This window comes from Leucopleurus acutus, assembly GCF_964270905.1.
Source record: "Leucopleurus acutus genome assembly, chromosome: 9".
Lineage (NCBI taxonomy): Eukaryota > Metazoa > Chordata > Mammalia > Artiodactyla > Delphinidae > Leucopleurus > Leucopleurus acutus.
This window is the reverse complement of record NC_139144.1, coordinates 91,247,326-91,272,341: the sequence shown is the minus strand read 5'-3', so window position 1 is coordinate 91,272,341 and position 25,016 is coordinate 91,247,326. Positions and strand designations below refer to the sequence as shown.

The window sequence follows — 25,016 nt, the reverse complement described above, 5'->3', positions numbered from 1 at the left end:
AAGCCTTGTAGCGATACTGAATGCACACATCTTAAACATGTACCAGGAAAGTGCGTAAAAGCAAAACCAGCAGAAATGCAAGAAATACATGTAGATCTCTCTCCCTCTCTTAAAAAGGTACCAATGAGAAGTTATGAGAAAGAAATGGGAATGCTAACAAAATGAGGTGGGGAGGGGGAGAGGAATGGATGGAAAATGGGATTGGAAGGTCTGAGTACAGAATAATGAGGGAAGAATTTATGGATACATTGTGTGAATCTAAAGGTAGCACATAAGAGTACTCTCCAGGGCTTCCCTGGTGGCGCAGTGGTTGAGAGTCCGCCTGCCAATGCAGGGGACACGGGATCGTGCCCCGGTCCGGGAAGATCCCACATGCCACGGAGCGGCTGGGCCCGTGAGCCATGGCCGCTGAGCCTGCGCGTCCAGAGCCTGTGCTCCACAACAGGAGAGGCCACAACAGTGAGAGACCCGCGTACCGCAAAAAAAAAAAAGAGTACTCTCTAGTAAATAAATGGAAAAAATTCATCTTGCTCTTGAACATAAAAGGTATTCTTAGCAATTACAAAAACATAGAGGGAATTCTCTGGCAGTCCAGTGGTTGGGACTCAGTGCTTTCACTGCTGTGGCCCGGGGTTCAATCCCTGGTCAGGGGACTAAGATCCTGCAAGCTGCGAGGCGTGACCAAACAAAACAAAACAAAACAAAAAGGTAGAAAGTCCATATATCACATTATCCCAACTACATATAATAATCTTGAAAGGAACATGAACAGAGTTAGAAAAGTGCTGAGCTACTTGAAAATTTTGAAGTGCTCCCTTAAAGAAGTTCTAAGCTGGGGATGAATTCCTGCATATAATAACAAAAAACATTTTTTTCAACAAACATAAAGCTCACCATCATAAAAATTGTTATAAATATATTTTGACAGTATCTAAGTTCTGTGTAACGAGTAGACAGTTTATAGACAAGGAAAAACATATAAAATCACACGAATGAGTGCACATCTATTATGACTTAATGAAATGCAAATTAACATTTGTTAGGGTTTCGTTATATACCTGTTAAACTAAAAAAAAAAAATAAAATGAGAAAACCCAACGTTCGTAGGTTTTTGCAGCACTAGGCTCAGTGCTGGAGAGATGGAAAAGAAAAATAATCATCCCTGACCTCATGGAACCCAGTAATACTGAAATGGCTGCGGCAATGGTGGCATAGTAATGGCGGAGTGCTTTTAAGCAGAGTCATAAGGTGTTTAAAGAACCCCTGAGAGTCAGTTACTATAAATGATTAGTTTGTTAGTACAAGAGCTAACAGAGAAATGTGTAACTAGAATATAAATGGTGTTTTGTCTCAGTCACCATGGTATCCCCAATACCTGGCGACCAGTGCCTCTCACAGAGCAGGTCCTCAATAAATATTTGTTGAATGAATGAAATGTGCATATGGAATTACAGCAAAAAATTAAAACACAATTCTTGTATTATATACTTTGTACATATGATATGCAAAGATTTCTATGTTCATTTTAAAAGCTCAAAAGGATTTTGCAGTGATATAAGTATAGCATGTTTCCCTTCTCTGTCAAGATACTTAGCTTCATAATTTCTATGCATTTTAATTGAAGTATAGTTAATTTACAATGTTGTGTTAGTTTCAAGTGTACAGCAAAGTGATTCGGTTATACAAATATATATATATATATATATATGTATGTGTAGATATATACATATATACTTTTTCAGATTCTTTTCCATTATAGGTTATTATAAGATATTGAGTATAGTTCCCTGTGCTAGTGCTATACAGTAGGTCCTTGTTGTTTACCTATTTTATGTATATTAGTGTGTACATGTTAATTCCAAACTCCTGATTTATCTCCCCCCCATAATTTTTTAATTAAAAACATTATTCACACATACCCATTCCACCACCCATATGTTCCTGCCCTGTGTGTGCCATATATTCCAATCTGTTTTGGAACCTTATGGGTCTAGATTTATGAATCTAGATTACTTGTTCTCAGCCCTGGTTGACATTAGAATCACCTGGAGCTTTAAGCCCTCCCCATCCCTGGCTGCACCCTCTTGACAAGCCCACTAACTCATCTGAGGGTGATACCCAGGCATTGCTGATTCCTACTTTCAGTCCACTTAGGCAGCAAAACTTTATATTTTCATTAAGTAAAATGTGTTCAGTCTTTCTCAGAAATAACCCTTTAAGCTGTCTTCATGGAATCCTGAGTTCAAAAATAGCCTTCTAGTATTGTTAAGAAAAAGTACCTAAACTGGGTGTGCTATGGTGACAAATGCAAGCACGAGGCCGACGTCCCTTTGTTCCACCCCCCACCCCAAGTTCTAATATGCAGGGCAAAGAGACTAGGTGAGCCTTGATAGCTTCTGACCTTCTAGTAAGAGAGGGTTATTGGAGGTTGACTTATCAGGCTACATTCACCTTGAAGGGAGACAAGTCAGATGGGCTAGAAGTTCTGCTAGAAGTTCTCACAGAGGCCAGAGTGAGACACCAACGAGGAGGGAGAAAGACGTGGGTGGGGGATACGCCCTGATAATTGACCTCAAGCCTATTCAGTCCAGGTGATAAAAAGGAGCCTGAAGGTAGAGGTCTGGGATTGCTGTTCATTTCTGAAGAGGCAAAGGAATCTGGCCACCCAGATTCTAGGCTGTGCATCTCTTGTCAGTGGGTGGAACTCCACATGTGTGAGCTGTGCTTTGATCCTGGGGTCTGGGGAAGATTCTCTGGGACTGAGGAAGACAATGGCACCCACTCAACATGTTCCCTGAGCTCTGTGCTACCCCCAAATCGTTTCCCAGCACCTGACTCTCTGCTCCTGGGCTTGTATCTCCAGGACTGGGGTTAGGTCTGCTTGCTTTCCCTCTCCACCTCTCCTACCCGTCCAAAGTCTGGCAGGGTTCATGGGTCTGACTTGGAGCTTGGCAGGAGTTCCCTGTAAACTGAGAACTGCAGGGGTCATGTGTTGCCTTGAAACCAAGGTAGGACTTGGGATTAAAAGACCTCCACTGGGACCAGTGACAGACCAGCGCTTAAAGAGCTGATTGGTAACTCTCTCCTTTCCCCTCCTCCAGGCTGCCCATTCTCCAGGGAGGAACATTTGCTTTTCTGGCACCCTCCCTGGCCATGCTGTCCCTTCCCACCTGGAAGTGCCCCATGTGGACACTCAATGCCAGCCTGGTGAACACCAGCTCCCCTGAATTCACTGAGGAATGGCAGAAGAGGATCCGAGAGGTATTGGGGTGAGGGGGATGGGGTGAGAGGAATGCAGTGGTCCTCAACAGGGGCTCCTGAGTTGATTCATTTGTTCAACATTCATTGTTCAACTCATGGCTGAGCAAGATTCCAGGCTTTAAGATACTTGGCCCTTGCTTAATTCAGTTTTATCATCCAGGGAGAGAAACTAGTGGCCTTGAAGCAGGCTCTGAAGTTGGGCCATGCTCCAGGTTGGCTTATCTAAACAATAGATAAGGAAGCCAGCACACAGGATTCTTGGCAGAGAGCACAGCCATACCCTCAGGGACAGTAGACCTGCTAGCATCCAGACCCCAGCATCCTCACCTGACCTCCTACGTGAGGGGTCAAGGACGGCCCATGGGTGGGGTACTGTATGAGAGAGTGAAGGTCACTTGAGATTTCTAGGAAGCCCAACCAGCTTCCTCCCAGCTTGACCTTAAATATGTAGGCCTGGAGTGAGGCTAAGGACCACCTCCTCTGGAGCAGGGACAGTTACACAAGCACCGTATGGTACTGGGTTTCCAATACAAGGTAGTTTGCTCAGGCATGAATCCAGCTTTCACTTAATGTCTTCAGCACTAACTCACTAGAACTGGACCAAGGACATTCCTGAACTCAGGGCTATGGACCTAGAGCAGAGTTTGTTCCCTAGATATCCTTAGGAGTTAAGCTAGGAAGCCTTAGCCCAGGCAGGGTCCATCCTGCACCCCACCCAGTCCATGTTCAGCATCCTCACAGCCTCATGGCTACAATAAGGGTCACATCTGCTGTATATGAAAGATAAAGAAAGAGGGAAGACAGAGGAAACATGGTAACAAGATTCCTATTCTTACCCAGATTTGACCAATGAGAAGGAGTAGAATTGACAAAACACTCCAGTGGGGGTGAGGGCTGGGGCGGAAGGACAATGGTGTAAGTCCTAAACTAATTCCAAATACCTGAGAACCAGGAGTGCTGATGTCTGGGGGCAGGAGAAGGTGGATGACTCAGCTCAAGCAGAGCAAATTAGCTCTTCTGCTTTTTGGTTATGTGAGGCCCTCAAAGGATTGGATGGCACTCACCCACATTGGGTAGGGCCGTCTGCTTCCTTCAGTTCACACCAATTCAAATGCTAACCTCTTCTGGAAACATCCTCACAGACACACCCAGAAAAAATGTTTTGTCAGCTATCTGGGCATCCCTCAGCCCAGTCAAGTTGACACATAAAATTCACCATCACTGTATGTTATGTATATGTTCAACTTTAGTAAACACTAGCAAATACATTTGCAAAGTGTATGTTCCAATTTACACTCCCACCAGCAGCATGTGTGAGTTCCAGTTACTCCAAATTCTCACCAACATTTTCTCTTTTTCATTTTAGCTGCTCTGGTCAGTGTATGATGGTAAACTTGTATCATTCTTTTATGATGTTATTGAATGATTTAGAGTTAACTATAAATGTCTGTCCTCATCTTGTAGGTCTGTTTGACCGCCTGGGGTCATTTTTGCTCCTATGCTTACCACATTAGCTGGTGACTAGAGGTCAATATCCCAATATAGACTTCGTTATTTATCATTATTTCCATGACTTTCATTGAGTATCATGTAAATGACCTATGAATTAGTCCATGACCCATTTTAAAGTTCAAACAACAGACCGTGTCCTAAATATGCCAGCATCATAGTAGCTTTGGCTACTTTCACAGTGTTCATTCCTCATTGTCCATCCAGTTCAGCACAGTATACTCTGGGTCTAGTTTTATTAGATGTGTTTCAGTTTGGTAGAATCAACTCTGATGCCAGCATCCCTCATTCCAGATTGAAGACATATCTAGAAATATGGCTAAGAAATCATTTTCTTATTTCCAACATTTTAAATGCAACGGGCAAAAGTAGCATTATTCAATACCATAATTTGGTAACTCCAGTTCTTCCTGCCGCCATCTTTCTTTCTGCCCACTGTGAGCCTTTCTTAACCCATTTCCTTGCTCCTGTTGGAAGAGGAGGTGCTGAGACCTTCTCTGCTAGCCTTTAAATAGCGGGCAGGAAAAGTAACACTGTTAAACCCTCCTTGTGTGTCCTTCCCCAACGTACTTTCAAATGATTTAATAAGTATATTGTCACTGTAGCCTCTCCACTGGGTAGGATGCATCCTACCAATCCGGCCCATAAATACCATCAGAATTCCAACAAGTCAAATTAAATTGATTCTTATTATTCCTATCTTAGGGAACACAACCAAATCCCTAGTCTTGGGAAAATAGGGTTTCTTTACCTTCTCATTGCCCAATCTGTCCTTTACAAACTGCTCCACTAGTGACTCAGTTTAGTGCCCCACTTGTAGCTTGATCTTACACTATCCTGCCCTGCAAAGCCTGCCCTTCGTGCCTTTGTCACCCACATTTTGTTGCTTCAAGCACACGTTCTAATTTTGCAATAATTTCACTCCTTTGGAAAGTGACATGAAATATGAAAAGATCACTTGATACTGTATTTCTTGGTCCATTCCTGTCTTGTTCATGCTGTGAAAAGTGATCCTTGAGCTGTTTGATATATAAGTTGATCTTCATGCTGGTGGGCAATCTGAGTTGCTAGTCTCTTTATTGTAGCCTGCGCCAGGGCTTCAGTGGCAGGATAGGCAAAGCTCAAACCAGAAACACTGTCCATACCAGTTTAAAAAAATGTTAAAACCTCCCATGCTCTGTGGACTGTCCAGTACAGGCAGCCTGTCAGTTCTGTGATGGGCCATTTATCCTCATATTCTCCCACCAGAGGCACCTGTGCCCAGCGCTGTTGGCAATCTGGATCATCCTGGGCAACGCAGGTGACTTCAGAGAGAGATGGAGATAATGTAGTTTGTGAGCCCGCATATGCATGGCTTGTGGCCCGAGGTGTCATCTTGTGGGCCCTACTGACTACATTCAAAATCTTACTTCCCTCCTCTTTTTAAGACATAGGGGCATCTACGTGAACCACCAGTATTTGAGATTTGACTATAAAGTCCTTTCCCATAAAAGGTGAAATTTCAGTAGAGCCTCTATGATGCACTTGCCAGACCAAACTGCTGGTCCATTGGCCACAGCCCGAGAACCTATAGAATTCTAAAGGGATGACTCTGGGGGTTTATGTGTGTACTGTCAGTCACATCACACACAGCTTGGTCCTTTGGCTGGACTTAGACTTGCCTTCCTTCCTCCATCAAGGTCCTTCTGTTGCAATGTTATACTCTTTCAGTCTCAGTCTTTCTCAGGTGGGTGAGCAGCACCTTTAGCAAGACTCCAAGCAGTGCTTTTATTTTTAAAATCAATTTATTTATTTATTTAAGGCTGCATTGGGTCTTCGTTGCTACAGGCAGGCTTTCTCTGGTTGCGGTGAGCAGGTGCTACCCTTCGTTGTGGTGCGCAGGCTTCTCATTGCCGTGACTTCTCTTGTTGTGGAGCACAGGCTCTAGGTGCATGGGCTTCAGTAGTTTGGCATGTGGGCTCAGTAGTTGTGGCTCATGGGCTCTAGAACGCAGGCTTAGTAGTTGTGGCGCACGGGCTTAGTTGCTCCGTGGCACGTGGGATCTTCCCAGACCAGGGCTTGAACCCGTGTCCCCTGCATTGGCAGGCGGATTCTTAACCACTGTGCCACCAGGGAAGTCCCCCCAAGCAGTGCTTTTTGAATTCAAAGATCCACATAGTGGGATCCAAGGCTCTGTTGTTAGAGATAGATTATCTCGTGAGGTAGTGTCCACCCAGGGGAGGGGGACTGTCACTCACTCATGGATCCTATGAACGCCTCCTTGTGTAACTGCCTTTTCTTTTCCTGAATATAACGATTTCCCTTTAATTAGCACATTCTGTTGATGATCGCCTGCCTTATTTGAATGTCTTTCTGACATCACTCAAGATACCATTGGGATCTCTGATCTTGGAGTTATTTGGTGCCATTCAGTAGTGCTCTAATTCCAAATAGTGCCCAGTAGCAGACGAGTTAGGAATGGTCCTTCAGAGGGAGAGTAGTTGAGTAGCTGCTCTGCGCCGCCTCCACACCAAATGTCCCACGCAGAGCTGAAGCGCCAGGCATCTGCCAGGGTCAGTCCTCATTCAGCATGGACAGAACCACTGATGCTTCTGGTATCTCAGGAGCACTGTGCTGGTCAGGACACCACTCTGAGACCAGTCTGAGCCATAACTTGTGAATTTCAGCCAGAACCTTCTGCTGTTCTTCCCTTTCAAAAACAGCCTTTCTGCATGTGGCCGTGCTCTGGTATACAGTCCAACAGTGCACCCAGATGTGGATGTACTTCAATGACCTATCAAGTTCTTGTGCTTCCTTGTTTTCTCAAGGTGGACCCAGAGTTAACAGAGGTTTTTAATGTTTAAAGAACTTTCCATGTAGTTCCAGACCAAGATATACCTAAGGATTTCATTTGTCAAGCGGGTGGGCCCTGGATTTTTGCCAGGTCCATTGGCCAGTCTTCAAATGCTGTGTGTTGTACCACCTTTTCCAAAGCAGGATGTATTTCTTCTTCAGTGCAGCCTAGTTTTATTATATCATCGATAACATGAATCACAAAATACATGTGGTCTGAGGTTTTTGGGGGTTTTGTTTCTGCTGTCCCCCAGGGAGCCAATACTTGGCTTTCGTAAATCCAAATTAAAACTAAGCAAAGAATAAGAAGTGGATTTTGTCAGCGAAAATTTAATTAACTATCAAGTTAAGAAGAAAAAATTGGAATTTTATTCGAGCCAAGCTGAGGATTATAAACCCAGGAAGCAGATTCTCAGGAAGCTCTGGGAACCCTTCCACCTGTTAGAAGTTGAAGGCACAGTCATATACATTTTTGAGACAAAGGATCGAACATCAAAATGACACACTGATACTTTACGTAAAGTCCACCAAGGATACATTGTCCAGATAAGCAGGTACAAAGCTGAGCAGCCAGTCACCATGACCCCCTGCAGAGCTGGGAGGGAACGCTGTTCTTTTAAGAAATTACATTGCTAGCATCAGAAGAAAGAAAAACAATTGATCTTTACGGTTGAGCAGGCCCCTTATCTTTGAGGAGCTCTGGTTAATGTGTAATGCAGGTTCACACTGCACATTAGGGAGGGCGGAGGCCCAAACACACACACACACAGAACTTTATGTGTAATTTTTTTACTTGTCCTGCCTTAAAATAAAAGTTTTATTTCATCAGTTTCCTTACCCTGCTCTGCTAGATGCCAGGGGCAGGATTTCCCTTCCACTTAGACCTACTGAGAACTATAATTTTTTGTGCAGGAATCTCTTGCCTTTGTGCTATCCAAGAGGAAAGATCTGACAAGTTAATTCGTCTCTTCTCCTACCTAAGCACTCTGCTGCTCGAATTCTTCCTGTGTTCTCATGACCTGTCTGCCTCAACATTGCAGTGGTCTGAAGCAGTTACTTTGTGTTTTGAGGACACAGTATTAGTAGTGAGAGAGGATGTTTAGGGATGTTTGGGTCATGCTGTGCCTGCACTGAGCACAGGATCCCAAGTTACAGACACAACCATGTTTTTTAAATACATTTACCATTTACTTTTGTGTTTGTGAGTCCTCTAAAGCAGGAGTCAGTAAACTATTGCTCTTGGACCAAATCCAGCCTGTAATCTGTTTTTTACTGCCCACCAATTAAGAATGGTTTTTACATTTTAAAAAGTTGTTTAAAATTTAAAAAAGAATGTGACAGAAACTGTATGTGGCCCACAAAACCTAAAATGTTAACTATCTGGCTTTTTACAGACAAAGTTTGCCAACCCCTGCTCTAAAGCACAGGCCCCAGGGTGGGAGTTCTCTTGCCCAGATCTAAGACTGTAGCCTCCACTGTTTTTTTCCCACGTTGCCTTCAAGTGTCCAACAGTGAGTACAAACCCAGAGTCTTATTTGTGGTATTTTAGCTCCATCTACTGGTCCAGTGTTTTTCACCAGTGCTGGAAACAAGGGAAAATTCTTTCAAGTTTCAATCTTCTTTTATTAATTGATGGATTGGTTTAATTCACTGGGCCAGCCTATTGGAATTTAAGGTAGAGTTTCCATGTTTCACTAAGTTAAATTTGTTCACACACATCTCAAGTCTTGAAGCCACCAATGGTTAGCAGTCCAACTCTACATCACGATACTAGCCACAAATGAAGGTGAGGCAAATATAGGACCAATAGGGGTGTCATTACTTTCTGGGAGATAAGAAGTAATAAAGAGGACAAGTAAGTAATGATTATATTTTTAGAAAGTGGTGGTAGCAGAAAATGTAGAAAACTCTGGGAAGAGATGGCAAGCTCAGTTTTCAACACATTAGACCAACTTGAACTTCACCTTCCAGTATTGTGGTGGTTTTAAATTTTTTATATCCTTGTGTATGCTTATGTATACGTGAAATGAATGACAGCAATGATAAAAAGGCTAGGTCGGAGAAATTAGGATTGCTTTGTTACTATAAAGTACTCACGCCACTCATGATGTGGTATAGTGTTATTTGAAAGTGAACTTGGGAGAATTCCCAGGTGGTCCAGTGGTTAGGACTGCGCTCTTACTGCCAAGGCCGTGGGTTTGATCCCTGGTTTGGGAACTAAGATCTGCAAGCCCTGTGGTGTGACAAGAAAAAAAAAGGGGGGGGGGACTTGGATTAGCTGTAAATGTACATTGCAAACTCTAAAGGAAAAAAGAAAAAGGATAATGGTTATGCTAAGAAAGGAGAGGGGAAAAAAAGCTCAGTTAAAACCACAAAAGGAAGAAAACCAGTAGAAGACAAAAACAGAAATGAAGAACAAGGGCAACAAATAGAAAAGAGTAATGGTTATGGTGGATATTAATCCAACTATATCAATAATCACTTTGAACGTCATTGGTCTAAAGGCACAGAGATTGTCAGAGTGGATCAAAACACAAGACCCAACTGTATGTTGTCCAGAAGAAACCGGCTTTAAATATAAAGACACATGTAGATTAAAAGTAAATGGATGGAGAAGAATATACCACGTTAACACTGATCAAAGGAAAGCAGGAGTCAGACTTCTTTCTTTTCAGGAAGAGCAGACTTCAAATCAAGGAACATTTTCAGGGGTAACATGAATAACATCCATATTAGCAAAGTAGAAAAGGAGAAGTAAAGTAACACTCAGTCCAATAGATCAGGGGTTGGCAAACTACAACCCGTGAGCCAAATCTGGCTAGTTGCCTGTTTTCTGTTTGTTTGTTTGTTTTTTTATAGCCTGCAAGCTAAAAATGGTTTTATATTTTAAATGGTTGAAAAAAGATCAAAAGAAGAATAATATTTTATGACATGTCAAAATTGTACGAAATTCAAGAATAATATTTTATGACATGTCAAAATTGTAAGAAATTCAAGAATAATATTTTATGACATGTCAAAATTGTACGAAATCCAAGAATAATATTTTATGACACGTCAAAATTGTAGGAAATTCAAGTTTCAGTGCCTATCAGTGGAGTTTTATTAGAACACAGTCAAGCTCATTTGTTTTCCATCTTGCCTGGAAAAGTTTCAGCTGAGCCTGTACGGTCCACAGAGCCTCAACTATTCACTCTCTGATCCTTTACAGAAAACCTTTGCCAACCTCTGCAATAGAAAGTAGGAAAACAGAGACAAATAAATCAGCAAGATGTTCAATACATAACTGGGTGATGCCAGTATTACGAGTCATCACATTATCACTGTGATCAATAGATAATCTTGAAATCTACTTCCTGAAAAACTTCACATTAGGTGAAAATGTCCAACAGACAGTTGGAAATAGAGGACTGGAGAGAGGAGTGAGGTCCGAGCTCACCTTCCCTCAGTTCCTCTGGGGTCCTGCTTTGCCCCTGCACTGCCTCTGAAGGTACCACCGATCTGGGTGGCCCCGCCACAGGCTCCCAGGTGCTGAGCCCCATGCTTCCTCTTCAGCTGCAGGGAGCCATCATGGTTGCTTCCTGTGTCCAGATGCTGGTGGGCTTCTCAGGCCTCATTGGCTTCCTCATGCGCTTCATCGGCCCCTTGACCATTGCTCCGACCATCTCCCTGGTGGCCCTGCCTCTCTTCGATTCTGCGGGCAATGACGCCGGGATCCACTGGGGGATTGCTGCCATGTAAGCACCCTCTGGGGAAGGTGGGCCGTCTTTGGAGGAAGATTACCCAGTAAGAAGAGTGAGTCCTGGATATTGGCAAACTCTGGTGGTTTACAAATACTTTCACAAACATCACGATACCTTAAAAGCAGGGAAATGGCTACTTAGAATGTATTATTACTATTTCTTATGTTGTCAGTCCTCACAGACAATAAGTTCATCACAGGCAGGGTATAAACATACTTAGCGTAGGGTTCACAGACAGCTGATGCTACCCGTCCCCTGCCTCCTAGGTTTTCACTGAGCAAATATTTGTAAACCTCCAGCACCTGGGAAGAGTGCAAAGACACGGCCCCAGCTCTCAAGCATTTTGTAGCGTAGTAGAGGGATAAGACTTGTGTCCAAGTGCCTGTGACACCAGGAGACAGTGATGAGAGTCACAGTGTGCCGGCTGGTTCAGGGAATGGGGTGGTGACAGCCAGCTTGCCGAGGGTGGGGGGTGGTGTCAGGAAGGCTTCCCAGAAAAAGAGGCCTTCAGCATTTAAACAGAGCTTTGAAGGGACTTGGGCATGACCCTGGACACGCTCATTCACTCTGTCTGTTGTGGTCTGACCGCAAGGACCTGCAGGACCACCTGGGAGAGAAGGTGGCCTGACTCTGGCCTCACTGGCTTCAGTCTGGATCTGTGCAGCTGCCATGCTTATTTCTCAGGCCCCTGCCCACTGTTCCTCTTCAGCCACCAGCAGCCTCTGAAAGGGGCCTGCCCACCTTTTCGGAACTGGCAGGATGCTGCCTACACTGCAGAGCAGGGCCTAGATGGGGACCCTCGCAGCACAGCCACTGCCCCATGGTCCCAGAGACACGTGATGGCACGCCTTCCCGGACCGTTGCTCTCGTGATGAGCCCAAGTTTGCCAGGTTGGGTGTGGTTTGTTTCTGTTTCAGGACCATCTTCCTCATCGTGCTGTTTTCTCAGTACCTGAAAAACATCGCGGTGCCTGTGCCTGTTTACGGAAGAGAGAAGAAGTGTCACACCTCTAAGTTCTACCTGTTTCAGGTCTTCCCTGTAAGAAGCGCTCCCCACCCTCTGCCATTCTTAGTTGACTCACCTGGAGAGTGAGGGACAGCCTGTTGCTCTCCCAGATGGCCCCCAAGTCAAATGCTCTCCACCTGCAGCGGCCTCTCCTCCTGAGCCTCCCTTCGTTGCCCCGTGGGTGGTGGGAGCCTTGGTGTAATGCCATCCCAGATCTTCCCTCATTGCTTCTCTCCCAGGAGTAGAGAACTCGCCCCAGGTTGCTGCCCTGGGCACCGCTGTGGGACAGTCTTCTCGTGTCCCTGGGCCGTCCTCATAGCATGGCACTGGGGGAGACAGCCAGGCTCACCGCTAAAGGTGCAAAACTAAGGGCCAAGTTGCTTAGATCAGGTTCTTTCTCATTGGCTCCTGGATAATTCAGATCCTGCTGACAATGATGGTGTCTCCTTTTTCAGAGCCTTCTCTGTTGAATTTGCTCCACTCTGTCAAGTAGGTGCCATTGCCAACCACACAAATGTGTTTTCAGGTTCAATTTATCTGTGAAATACATTCTGCATTATAAAAAGTTACTTCCACATAGTGATCTCATTGATCCCTCAGCAATCCTGTAGGCCAGTGGTTCAAAAGTTCGGTATGCTTAAGAATCACCTGGGGACATTGCTAAAAAGGCTGATGTCAGGGGTTCTACAATCGGAGATTAAAAGTCAGTATATCTGAGGACCTCACAGTATATCTGAGCCTCAGGCTCTGCAGAGCAATGGTTGTAATTCCATTGTACAGATGAGGACACTGAGGCTCAGGGAATTTGATCCAGGGTCATGGGACCAGCAAGCAATAGAAAGGGAGTCAGACTGCAATCCTTCTGACCAGGCTGTGTCCACTTTCCTAGACATTTCTGCCTCTACTTGACACAAGGTCTCCCCACAGTTTAGTTTCTCTATTCCCGTAATGTGTTCATTATCCACTGACACAGCGGATTCCTGTTGTCACTGGAAGGGTTTGTAGCCCAACACCTCCTCATCTCAAAGAGCTTTCCCGACTCCCTCCTTCACCCACCCTCTCTGGGAGGTGTGGGCAGGTGCAGGGGGGGGCCCAGTATGAAGGGCGCCTCCCTCCCTCCGGCAGGTGCTGCTGGCGCTCTGCATCTCGTGGCTGCTGTGCTTCGTGCTCACAGTCACCGACGCCCTCCCCTCGGCACCTGCAGCCTACGGGTACCTGGCCCGCACAGACACCAAAGGCGACGTCCTGAGCCAGGCTCCTTGGTTTCGCTTCCCTTACCCAGGTAACGTGACGGCCGACGCCGGGGCCCATCTTGCCTGGGGCATATGCTTCCCAGGGCTGCCCGTGGGGCTCAGGCACCAGAGGGGGAAGTGAGTAGAGCCGGGACGGGATCTCCTCCAAGGGATCTGGCAAGGAGGGACAGGCCCCACGGAGTCCATATGAGACCCCTAAGAGAGGAAGGAGACCCTTGGGTGGTCCTAAGAGTGCTTTGGGGGTGGCAGACCAAAGGTTCCCTCTCCCAGCCCTACCTCCTTCCTGGCCCGCATGCCTCATCCCCTCCTCCACATTGCTCAGGCCCCATCCACTGGGGGTGGGGAAAGCACAGAGGGATCCTGACCTCTTAGCCAACCTTCGGGTCTCCTCGTGGAACTGGTGGATCCCACACAAGGGAGGCTTGGGACTGAATTAGAACATTTCTGGGTTGCTGGTCAAGGGCATCTCCTTTCCCTGCAGTTCTTGGCTCAGGGTGTGAGAATAACCACGTTCCAGTTGTAGGGGTGAGGAGGTCCTGGCCTCATGGACTGGGGAGCCAGGACCTCCCTGAGTAAGAATCCCGGAAGCCTTCAAAAGGCTTCAAGGCCTTCCCGGAAAGAGGCCCGGTTTCTGGTTCTTTTTGTGCACTGTGACCTCAAGGTCAGGGCCTCTGACCTACCCTCAGGGAGGCACGGGAGGGCAGGAGCCTGAGACAAAGCTTCAGGACAGCTGTTGGGTTGGAAGACATGTTGCCTGGTCTTTAAAGCCTTCCGGAGAACCCTCTGGCAAGGGAATTATTTGGGGTCCAGCAGCCTGTTATCTTACGGATGAACATTCCCTCTGCGCTGCAATTTCAGGGCAGTGGGGCCTCCCCACCATCAGCCCGGCTGGGGTCTTTGGGATCGTCGCGGGGGTGATCTCCTCAATGGTGGAGTCAGTAGGCGATTATTATGCCTGTGCCCGCCTGGTGGGGGCACCACCCCCTCCGAAGCACGCCATCAACCGAGGCATCGGCATCGAGGGCCTGGGCTGCCTGCTGGCAGGGGCCTGGGGTACGGGGAACGGCACCACCTCCTACAGCGAGAATGTCGGCGCTCTGGGCATCACCAGGGTAAGGCTGCTGACAGTGGCCCCGGGGGTGGGGTGGTGGGTGGGCAGCCTGGGTACCTGAATCTGTCATCAGTGTCTTAGCCTCTTATTGTTGCTGCAACAAATTATCACAAACGTGATGGCTTCCGACAGCCCAGATGTATTATTTTACTGATCTGAAGTCAGAACTGCAGTGCGGGTCTCAGGGCTACAGTGAAGGGACTGGCAGGGCCGTGCTCCTTTCTGGAGGTTACAGGGGGAGTCCGTTTCCTTGCTTTTTGCATCATCTAGAGGCTGCCCACATTCCTTGGCTCTGGCCCCTTTCCTCCATCTTTACAGCCGGCAACATGGCGTCTCTCTGAGCTTTCTTCCTTAGTCACGTCTCCCTTTGAGCACAGCTGGGAAAGATTACCTGCTCATAAGGATGCATGTAATTAGGCTGGGCCCACCTGGATGACTCAGGCTACTCCGTCCACCTCAAAATCCTTAATCACATTGCAAAGTCCTTTTGCCATTAAGGTAGCGTATTCACAGGGTTGGGCATGGACATCTTTGAGGAGCCTTTATTTTGCTTACTATACTTGACCTTCTTGGTTGTGGTCACCTCCACCTGAATGTCCTAAGGGTACCTCACACTCAGAATGGCCTCTATTATGCTCAGTCCATGCCCCCATCCTTACTACTTCTCCCGTAAACCTTGTCTTCATGAATTCACCCAGTCATCCTTAACTTCTCTCTGTTGTGTGCTTCTCACAGTGGATTCTGTTTTCTCAGCATGCGTGCTGCCCTCCTGTCCTCTTGTCTCCATTCCCAGTATCACAGCTTTATCATCTCCCACCTGGACATGGCAGTATCCCTAACTGTCTCTTCCCAGGATCTTGCCCATCTCTAATCTAGCTACCACATGGCTGCCCAAGGATCTTTCTAGAACCCAATTAAATTAGTCCCTGCTTAAAATCTCTTCCAGGCTCCCATTTTCCACAGGAAAGCCTCATGAGGTCAGCAAGAATTCTTCAAGATGTGCTTTCTTCTTCTTACTATTATTTATGGCTGCATTGGGTCTTTGTTGCTGTGCGTGGGCTTTCTCTAGTTGCGGCAAGCGGGGGCTACTCTTCGTTGCGGTGCGCGGGCTTCTCATTGCGGTGGCTTTTCCTTGCGGAGCACGGGCTCTAGGCACGCAGCCTTCAGTAGTTGTGGCTCACGGGCTCTAGAGTGCAGGCTCAGTAGTTGTGGCGCATGGGCTTAGTTGCTCCGTGGCATGTGGGATCTTCCCAGACCAGGGATGGAACTCGTGTCCCCTGCATTGGCAGGTGGATTCTTAACCACTGCACCACCAGGGAAGTCCCCAAGATGGTGCTTTCTAAGGTGACTTAGAAAAGAATATTATTACGATGTTGCTTTCCTGTATGCTTCAGTGCATAGGTACGGTGTTTCCCAGCACAAGTGAAGTGAGTTTTGGAAAGTACTCACTTTCCTCCACCCACATCCCCACCCTGTATTTTCTGATAGCTCCCTTGGACCTATCTACCTCTGTACCCTGCATGGCCTCTGGCCCATAGTGAGAGTTAAAATCTGTGAGCAAACAGCAGAGCCAGCACCCAACCCTACGGCAAATTCTATGTGCTTGGACACTGTGGACTCTTTGACATTTCCCCAAAGTTTCAAGACCTTCGGTGCAAGTGAGAGGAACATTTTTCCACGTGAGGGCCACTGACCCACACAGAAATGTGGGAATGGCCTGTGTAAGTATAAAGCAGCAAATATTTTTCTTGCTGAAGGGAAGATATCTCACGCAGAACAGAAAATTATATTCAATAAACAGAACAAAAAATTTTTTGATGTATCATTTCTAAATTAAGACCCTTTACAGGAGAGGGAAAGAGCAGGCAAGAAAAGATACACAGACACCAAACAGGCTACAAATCCAGCAGACCCATTAACTCTGGTTTGGACTCACACCTCCCCCTTGTGGCCCCGTGTTGCATCTGCATTCATGGGCTCTGACCTATTCTTGGTTCTCCCCTGGTCAGTCCGGAGAAATCAGGCTGAAGGCCAAAGATCTCCCATCACTTTTCTAGGGTGTCATGGCTCCCAGCCCAGATGTGAATCCTGAGACCAAAAGATGCCCAGGGCTGCATGATAAATTCCGTGGTAGTAGGATTGGGGGTGACCTGCCATCTTTATGAGACCATTATTATATGCAAAGGGTATTGGTTGAACCTGACAAGTTGATCTATTGTGCTTAGAAGCATGCCTTTGTTCCCACAAAGGCACGGTTCATTGCTAGGGTTGTAAACAAAAAAAGTTATTTTGATGTGGTTAATTCCTATCACTTGTCTTCTAATGAAGACAGTTAAATAAATTAGCTCTTAAACTGGAAAGAAAAATAAGCAAAGGCCGAATCTGCTACTTTATTGCTGCATTAATGGACTTCAAGTTGTTGACACTAGAGTATCTTAAAAAAATGCTTAAATTGTGGTAAAAGACACATAACATAAAATCTACCATCTTAATTATTTTTGTGTACAGTTCAGTAGTATTGAGTGTATTCACATTGCTGTGCAACAGATCTCCAGAACTTTTTCATCTTGCAAAACTGAAACTACACTAGAGTATCTTTTTTTATTTTATTTTTTTTAACATCTTTATTAGAGTATAATTGCCTTACAATGGTGTGTTAGTTTCTGCTTTATAACAAAGTGAATCAGTTATACATATACATATGTCCCCATATCTCTTCCCTATTGCAAGATCTGTATTTTTTTTTTACATCTTTATTGGAGTATAATTGCTTTACAATGGTGTGTTAGTTTCTGCTTTAAAGTGAATCAGTTATACATATGTTCCCATATCTCTTCCCTCTTGCGTCTCCCTCCCTCCCACCCTCCCTATCCCACCCCTCCAGGCAGTCACAAAGCACCGAGCCGATCTCCCTGTGCTACGTGGCTGCTTCCCACTAGCTATCTACCTTACATTTGGTAGTGTATATATGTCCATGCCTCTCTCGCTTTGTCACAGCTTACCCTTCCCCCTCCCCATATCCTCAAGTCCATTCTCTAGTAGGTCTGTGTCTTTATTCCTGTCTTACCCCTAGGTTCTTCATGACATTTTTTTTTCTTAGATTCCATATATATGTGTTAGCATACGGTATTTGTCTTTCTCTTTCTGACTTACTTCACTCTGTATGACAGACTCTAGGTCCATCCACCTCGCCATTATGGAGAACAGTATGGAGGTTCCTTAAAAAACTACAAATAGAACTACTATATGACCCAGCAATCCCACTACTGGGCATATACCCTGAGAAAACCATAATTCAAAGAGAGTCATGTACCAAAATGTTCATTGCAGCTCTATTTACAATAGCCCAGAGATGGAAACAACCTAAGTGTCCATCATCGGATGAATGGATAAAGAAGATGTGGCACATATATACAATGGAATATTACTCAGCCATAAAAAGAAACGAAATTGAGCTATTTGTAATGAGGTGGACAGACCTAGAGTCTGTCACATAGAGTATCTTTTAAGGACTGGGAGTAGAAACAAATGCATGAGAAGAGGTCCAAGAACTACCTAAACACATTCATTGATAATAGACTTATGATGGGATATTCAGACATTTGCAGCACAACTCCAACTTTTGAGGATGAGGCTGAATGCTTCCAGGTCAGAGGTCATTTTTGTCTCACTGGTAGCTGTCACTCAAACCCTAGATACAACCCTTGACTAGCACAACAATCATTACTGTCCAGCGTGTGACAGCTGTGTGTGCCTGGTACTGGGATGGGATGTGGACCAGAGCCCATAATCTTCACAGCATAGTGGTTTTTTTTTTTAACCTTTGTAGAAACTTTTTATTTCCAGATCTAATAGCTGCTCTAAGCGGGTGAAACGTACTTCTTTAGCATTCCCAAACTCCTAGCTGCTCGAGAAACCCTATGCAAACCAGGTGATAGCAATTAATAGTGACTCTAGCACAACTGATCCTTGATTTTGGACCAGTTAATGCTGTATAATACCATGGGGAGGAGCCTTGTCTCTGTTTTGTATCTTAATGAACCTCCAGTAGATGAAGGAGGAATCATAGTTTACACATAATCCATGATAATTGCTTGTTGAGAAAATCTAATTTGTCCTAATTGAGAAAATATATCAATTAATAATAATGAAGTGACTTATAGAGGGAACTTTTAAAAAAACTTATTTTATTGAAGTATAGTTGATTTACAATGTTGTGCTAGTTTCTGCTATACAGCAAAGTGATTCAGTTTTATATAACATTATTTTTCATATTCTTTTCCATTATGGTTTACCACAGGATGTTGAATATAGTTCCCTGTGCTATACAGTAGGACCTTGTTGTTTATCCATTCTATATGTAATCGTTTGCATCTGCTAATCCCAAACTCCCAAGCCATCCCTCCCCCACACCTGCTCCCCCTTGGCAACCACAAGTCTGTTCTCTATGTCTGTGAGTCTGTTTCTCTTTGGTAGATAAGTTCATTTGTGTCCTATTTTAGATTCCACATATAAGTGATATCACAGGGTATTTGTCTTTCTCTGTCTGACTTACTTCACTTAGTATGATAACCTCTAGGTCCATCCATGTTGTTGCAAATAACACTACCCTTTTTAATGGCTGAGTAATATTCCATTGTATACACACACCACATCTTTATCCATTCATCTGTTAATGGACATTTAGGTTGTTTCCATGTCTTGGCTATTGTGAATAGTGCTGCTGTGAACATAAGGGTGCATGTATCTTTTCAAATTAGAGTTTTGTCCAGATATATGCCTAGTAGTGGGATTGCTGGATCGTATGTCAACTCTATTTTCAGTTTTTTGAGAAACCTCCATATTGTTTTCCATAGTAGCTGCACCAATTTACATTCCCACCAACAGTGTAGGAGGGTTCCTAGAGGGAACTTTCTGAAATGTAAATCACATCATGTCACTACCCTGCTTGACACAACTCTACTGAGTCTCCTTTGTCTTTGGATTTATTATTTTTAATTGTAGTAAAATACATGTAACATAAATTTAGCCTCTTAACCATTTCTAAATGTATAGTTCAGTAGAGTTAAGTACATCCAAATTGTTGTGCAACCAATCTTCAGAACTCTTTTCTCTTGCAAAACTGAAATCTGTACCAATTGAACAACACCTCCATATTCCCCCCTCTCCCAGCCCCTAGCAACCACCATTCTACTTTCTGTCTCTATGAATTTGACTGCTCTAGGTACCTTATATAAGTGGACTCATACCGTATTTGTCTTTTTGTGGGTGGCTTATTTCACTTAATGTTCAAGTTTTATCCATGTTGTGCAGGTGTCAGAATTTATTTCCTTTTTAAGGCTGAATAATATTCCATTGCATGTATATACTACGTTTTGTTTATGCTTTGTCTTTGGAATTTATCGTAACTCCTTTCCATGGCCCTTAAAGTACTTCATGACAGAGTCCCTTCCTTGCTTTCCATCCCATCTCCTGTCTCTCACCCTGCATCACTGTGCCCCAGGCACATCAATTCCCTCCCCTAGGTTTATTGAGATACACTTGGCATATAACATTGTGTAAATTTAGGTATACAATGTGTTTATTTGATACACTTATATATTGCAATATGATTACCACCATTAGCTAACACCTCTATCACATTACATAATTACCATTTCTTTTTTGTGGTGAGAACATTTAAGATCTACTATCTTAGTAACTTTGAAGTACACATTTTTGTTAACTATAATCACCATGCTGTGCATTAGGTCCCCAGAACTTATTCATCTTCTAACTGAAAGTTTGTACTCTTTGATGAACATCTCCCCATTTCCCCTGGTAACCACCATTCTACTCTTTACTTCTACAAGTTTAGCTTTTTTAGAGTCCACATGTATATGATATTATACAGTATTTGTTTTTCTCTGTTTGACTTACTTCACTTAACGTAATGCCCGCAAGGTCCATCCGTGTTGTCACAAATGGCAAGATTTCATTCTTTTTTATGGCTTAATAATATTTCATTGTACATACCACATCTTCTTTATCCATTCATCTGTTGACAGACACTTAGATTGTTTCCATACCTTGGCTATTGTAAATAATGGTGCAATGAACATGGTGGGGGGGTGCACATATTTTTTTGTTAGTGTTTTCATTTTCTTTGGATAATCCCAGAAGTGGAATTGCTGGATCATATGGTAGTTCTATTTTTAACTTTTTGAGGAATCTCCATAGCATTTTTCATAGTGGCTGCACCAATTTACATTCCCACCAGCAGTGCACAGGATTCCCATTTCTCCACATCCTTGTCAGCACTTGTTACCTTGTGTCTTTTTGATGATAGCCGTTCTAACAGGTGTGAGGTGATATCTCATTGTGGGTTTGATTTGCATTTCTCTGATGATTAGTGATGTTGAGCATCTTTTCATGTACCTGTTGGCATTTGTATGTCTTCTTTGGAAAAAAAAGTCTATTCAGTTCCTCTGACCATTTTAAAATTGTTTGTTGTTGTTATTGAATTATATGAGTTCTTTATATATTTTAGATATGAAACCCTTTTCCAACTATACAGTTTGCAAATATTTTCTCCCATTTAATAGGTTGCTTTTTCATTTTGTTGATTGTTTCTTTTGCTGTACAAAAGCTTTTTAGTTTAATGTAGTCCCACTTTTGGATTTTCACTTTTTTAAAAAAAAGATTTATATTTATTTATTTTTGGCTGAGCTGTGTCTTAGTTGCAGCATGAGGGATCTTTGTTGCAGCATGCGGACTTCTTAGTTGTGGCATGCCTGCGGGATCTAGTTCCCTGACCAGGGATCGAACCCAGGCCCCCTGCACTGGGAACACAGAGTCTTACCCACTGGATCACCAGGGAAGTTCCTGATTTTCACTTTTTTTGCTTGTGCTTTTGGTGTCATATCCTAAAAAATCATTGCCAAGACCAATGTCAAGAAGCTTCCCTGTGTTTTCTTCTAGGAGTTTTGCAGTTTTCAGTTTTACATTTAAGTATTTAATCCATTTTTAGTTAAATTTTGTGAGCGGTGTTAAGATAGTGGTTCAATTTCAGTTTTCTGCATGTGGTTATCCAGTTTTCCCAACACTATTTATTGAAGATACTATCCTTTCCCCATTGAGTTTTCATGGCTCCCTTGTCAAGTATTAGTTGACCATATATGCATGGGTTTATCTGTGGGCTCTCAGTTCTGTTCCATTGGTCTATGTGTCTATTTTTATGCCAGTACCATAGTGTTTTGATTACTATAGTTTTGCAGTATAGTTTGAAATCAGGACGTGTGATGCCTCCAGCTTTTTTTCTATTTTTCTTTTTCAGGATTGCTTTGGCTATTTGATGTCTTTTGTGGTTACATAAGCATTTTAGGTTTTTTTTTTCTACTTCTGTGAAAAATGCCATTGGAAATTTGATAGGGATTGCATTGAATCTGTAGATGGTTTTGGGTAGTATGGACATTTTAACAATATTAATTCTTCCAGTCATGACATGGGATACCTTTCCATTTATTTGTGTCTTCTTCAGTTTCTTTCATCAGTCTTATATTTTTCACCTCCTTGGTTAGATTCATTCTTAAGTACTTCATTGTCTTTGATGCTATTGTGAATGGGATTGTTTTATTTCTTTTTCAGATGTTTTATTGTTAGTGTAGAAAAATGCAGCTGATTTCTGTATGTTGATTTTGTATCCTGCAACTTTACTGAATTCATTGATTAGTTGTAACAATTTCTTGGTAGAGTCTTTAGGATTTTCTATATATAAGATCATATCATCTGCAAATAAAGATAATTTTACTTCTCCCTTTCTGATTTGGATACCTTTTTTTTTTTTTTTTTTTTTGCAGTATGTGGGCCTCTCACTGTTGTGGCCTCTCCCGTTGCGGAGCACAGGCTCCGGACGCACAGGCTCAACGGCCATGGCTCACGGGCCCAGCCGCTCCGCGGTATGTGGGATCTTCCCGGACCGGGGCACGAACCTGTGTCCCCTGCATCGGCAGGCGGACTCTCAACCACTGCGCCACCAGGGAAGCCCTGGATACCTTTTATGTCTTTATCTAACCTGATTGCTATGGCTATGACTTCCAGTAATATGTTGAATAGGAGTGGTGAGAGTTGTCACCCTTGTCTTGTTTTCTGATCTTAGAAGAAAAGCTTCCAACCTTTCAGCATTGAGTATGATGTTAGTTGTGGGCTTTTTGTATATGGCCTTTATTGTGTTGAGGTGCATTCCTTCTATATTTAATTTGTTGAAAGTTTTTTTATCCTGAAAGGATGTTGGATTTTGTCCAATGCTTTTTCTGTGTGTATTGAGATGACCATATGTTTTTATCTTTCATTCTATAAATGTGGTGTATCACATTTATTGATTTGCACATGTTGAGACATCCTTGCATCCCAGGGATAAGTCCCAGGTGATCACGGTGTATGATCCTTTTAATGTACTGTTAAATTTGGTTTGCTAACATTTTGTTGATAGTTTTTGCCTCTATATTCATCAGGGATATTGGTCTGTACAGTTGACCCTTGAACAATGTGGGGAGTGGGGTGGGGTTAGGGGCACCAACCCTCCTTGCAGTCGAAAATCCGTGTATAACTTATAGTTGGACCTCTGTACATGTGGTCCCTCCATATCCATGGTTCCATCGTATCTGTGGTTCCACATTCACAGATTCAACCTATCATGGATTGTTTAGTACTACAGTATTTACTGTTGAAAAAAAAATCTGCATATAAGTGAACCCACACAGTACTTTCTTTTCTTTTCTGTCCTTATCTGGCTTTGGTATCAAGGTAATGCTGTCCTCCTAAAATGAGATTGTGAAGTAAGTATTATTAATCCCACCTGTTAAATTTGGAGGCTGACATTTTGAGAGGTTAGATAACTTGCGTGAAGCCGAACAGCTAGTTAGAGGCAGAGTTGGGATTGGCTCTCAAACCCCATTCTTAAGCATTGGGCCACTCCCTCCCAAGAGAGACTTCTTGCCTCACTATAAAGTCTGCCTAGAGAAGGAGCATTGGAGTCAGGACTTGAAGACACGTATGAGAGCAGCAGAGAGGAGAGGTGAGGGCAGAGGCTGGGACCCAAGGTCACACCTTCATGCTTTCGCCAGCACCATGTGTGGAGTAGAGCGGGGCCATTTCTGGGTCAGTCGATGCTGTTCCTGTGGGTCCCCTGGAGCCATTGTTTGTGATGCCCCAGGAGCAGGGCAGAGGCCTCCAGGGTGTGTGACCCAGCTGGTGCTGAGCTCCTCATCTCTCCCCCATCTCCCTGAGTGCTACAGGTAGGGAGCAGGATGGTGATTGTTGCGGCGGGCTGCGTGCTGCTCCTGATGGGCATATTTGGGAAGATCGGGGCTGCGTTTGCCACCATCCCAACCCCTGTGATCGGAGGCATGTTCCTGGTGATGTTTGGGGTCATCACTGCCGTGGGGATTTCCAATCTTCAGGTGAGGCAAGGCACCCTTAGGAAAGCAGCAGCATTGCATCTCCTGAAAGGAGCCCATGGGGATGGAGATGAATGGAACAGGGTGGGGACAAGGGAGGAGGGGAAGGGAGTCCTCAGTCCCAGAAACCGCACTGGCCCCAAATGGGAGAAAGAAATAACCAGAAGCACCCGAATTTCTGAAAAACAAAATTGCATCAGTTTGAATTGGATTATCCAGACCACTCAGCTCCCAGGGTCAAGTGGGAGTCGGGACTTGTCTGAGAACCTGTGCCCTCTGAGCCCAGCCTCCCCCTCCAGTCTCAAGTGGCGGGGGGGGGGGGGGTGCTGGATGGGCGGGTGTTTGACTGATGTGCAATACAGGTACTGATCGTTCCGGCTCTGCTGTGGGGGCCTCTCTCCTACAGTACGTGGACATGAACTCGTCCAGAAACATCTTTGTCTTTGGCTTCTCCATCTACTGTGGGCTTGCTGTTCCCAACTGGGTGAACAAGAACCCGGAGAGGCTCCACACAGGTGATTCTCCATCCTCTAGACTGTGACCACTCCAGGGGCAGAGCTGGTGGGGTTCCTGGTCCCTGGGAATTCCTGTCACTTTTTTAAAAAATTAACTATAGTCACCATGCTGTACATTACATCACCGTGACTTGTTTATTTCCAGTTCTATTGAGATATAATTGACATACATCACTGTATGAGTCCCAGGTATACAGCATAAAGGTTTGACATACATATATTGTGAAACGACTACCATAATAAGTCTAGTTAACACCCATCTCCTCATATAGACACAATAAAAAGAAATGGGAAAAAAAATTTTCTCCTTGTGATGAGGACTCTTAGGATCTACTCTCTTACCAACTTTT

General features: G+C 44.2%; 1 protein-coding gene across 1 annotated transcript in view; it reads left to right on the top strand.

The window, feature by feature from the left end:
• The window catches only part of LOC309966111 (solute carrier family 23 member 1-like), a gene marked incomplete at both ends in the record, with an annotated part of 44,447 nt that overhangs the window by 16,775 nt on the left and 2,656 nt on the right, over positions 1 to 25,016 (top strand). The window contains 7 exons of the mRNA XM_082846047.1: positions 3,102 to 3,261; positions 11,158 to 11,339; positions 12,263 to 12,383; positions 13,476 to 13,637; positions 14,467 to 14,715; positions 23,990 to 24,154; positions 24,558 to 24,666. Of these exons, the coding sequence (XP_082702173.1) occupies positions 3,102 to 3,261; positions 11,158 to 11,339; positions 12,263 to 12,383; positions 13,476 to 13,637; positions 14,467 to 14,715; positions 23,990 to 24,154; positions 24,558 to 24,666 (1,148 nt within the window). The remainder of the gene's footprint in view (positions 1 to 3,101; positions 3,262 to 11,157; positions 11,340 to 12,262; positions 12,384 to 13,475; positions 13,638 to 14,466; positions 14,716 to 23,989; positions 24,155 to 24,557; positions 24,667 to 25,016) is intronic.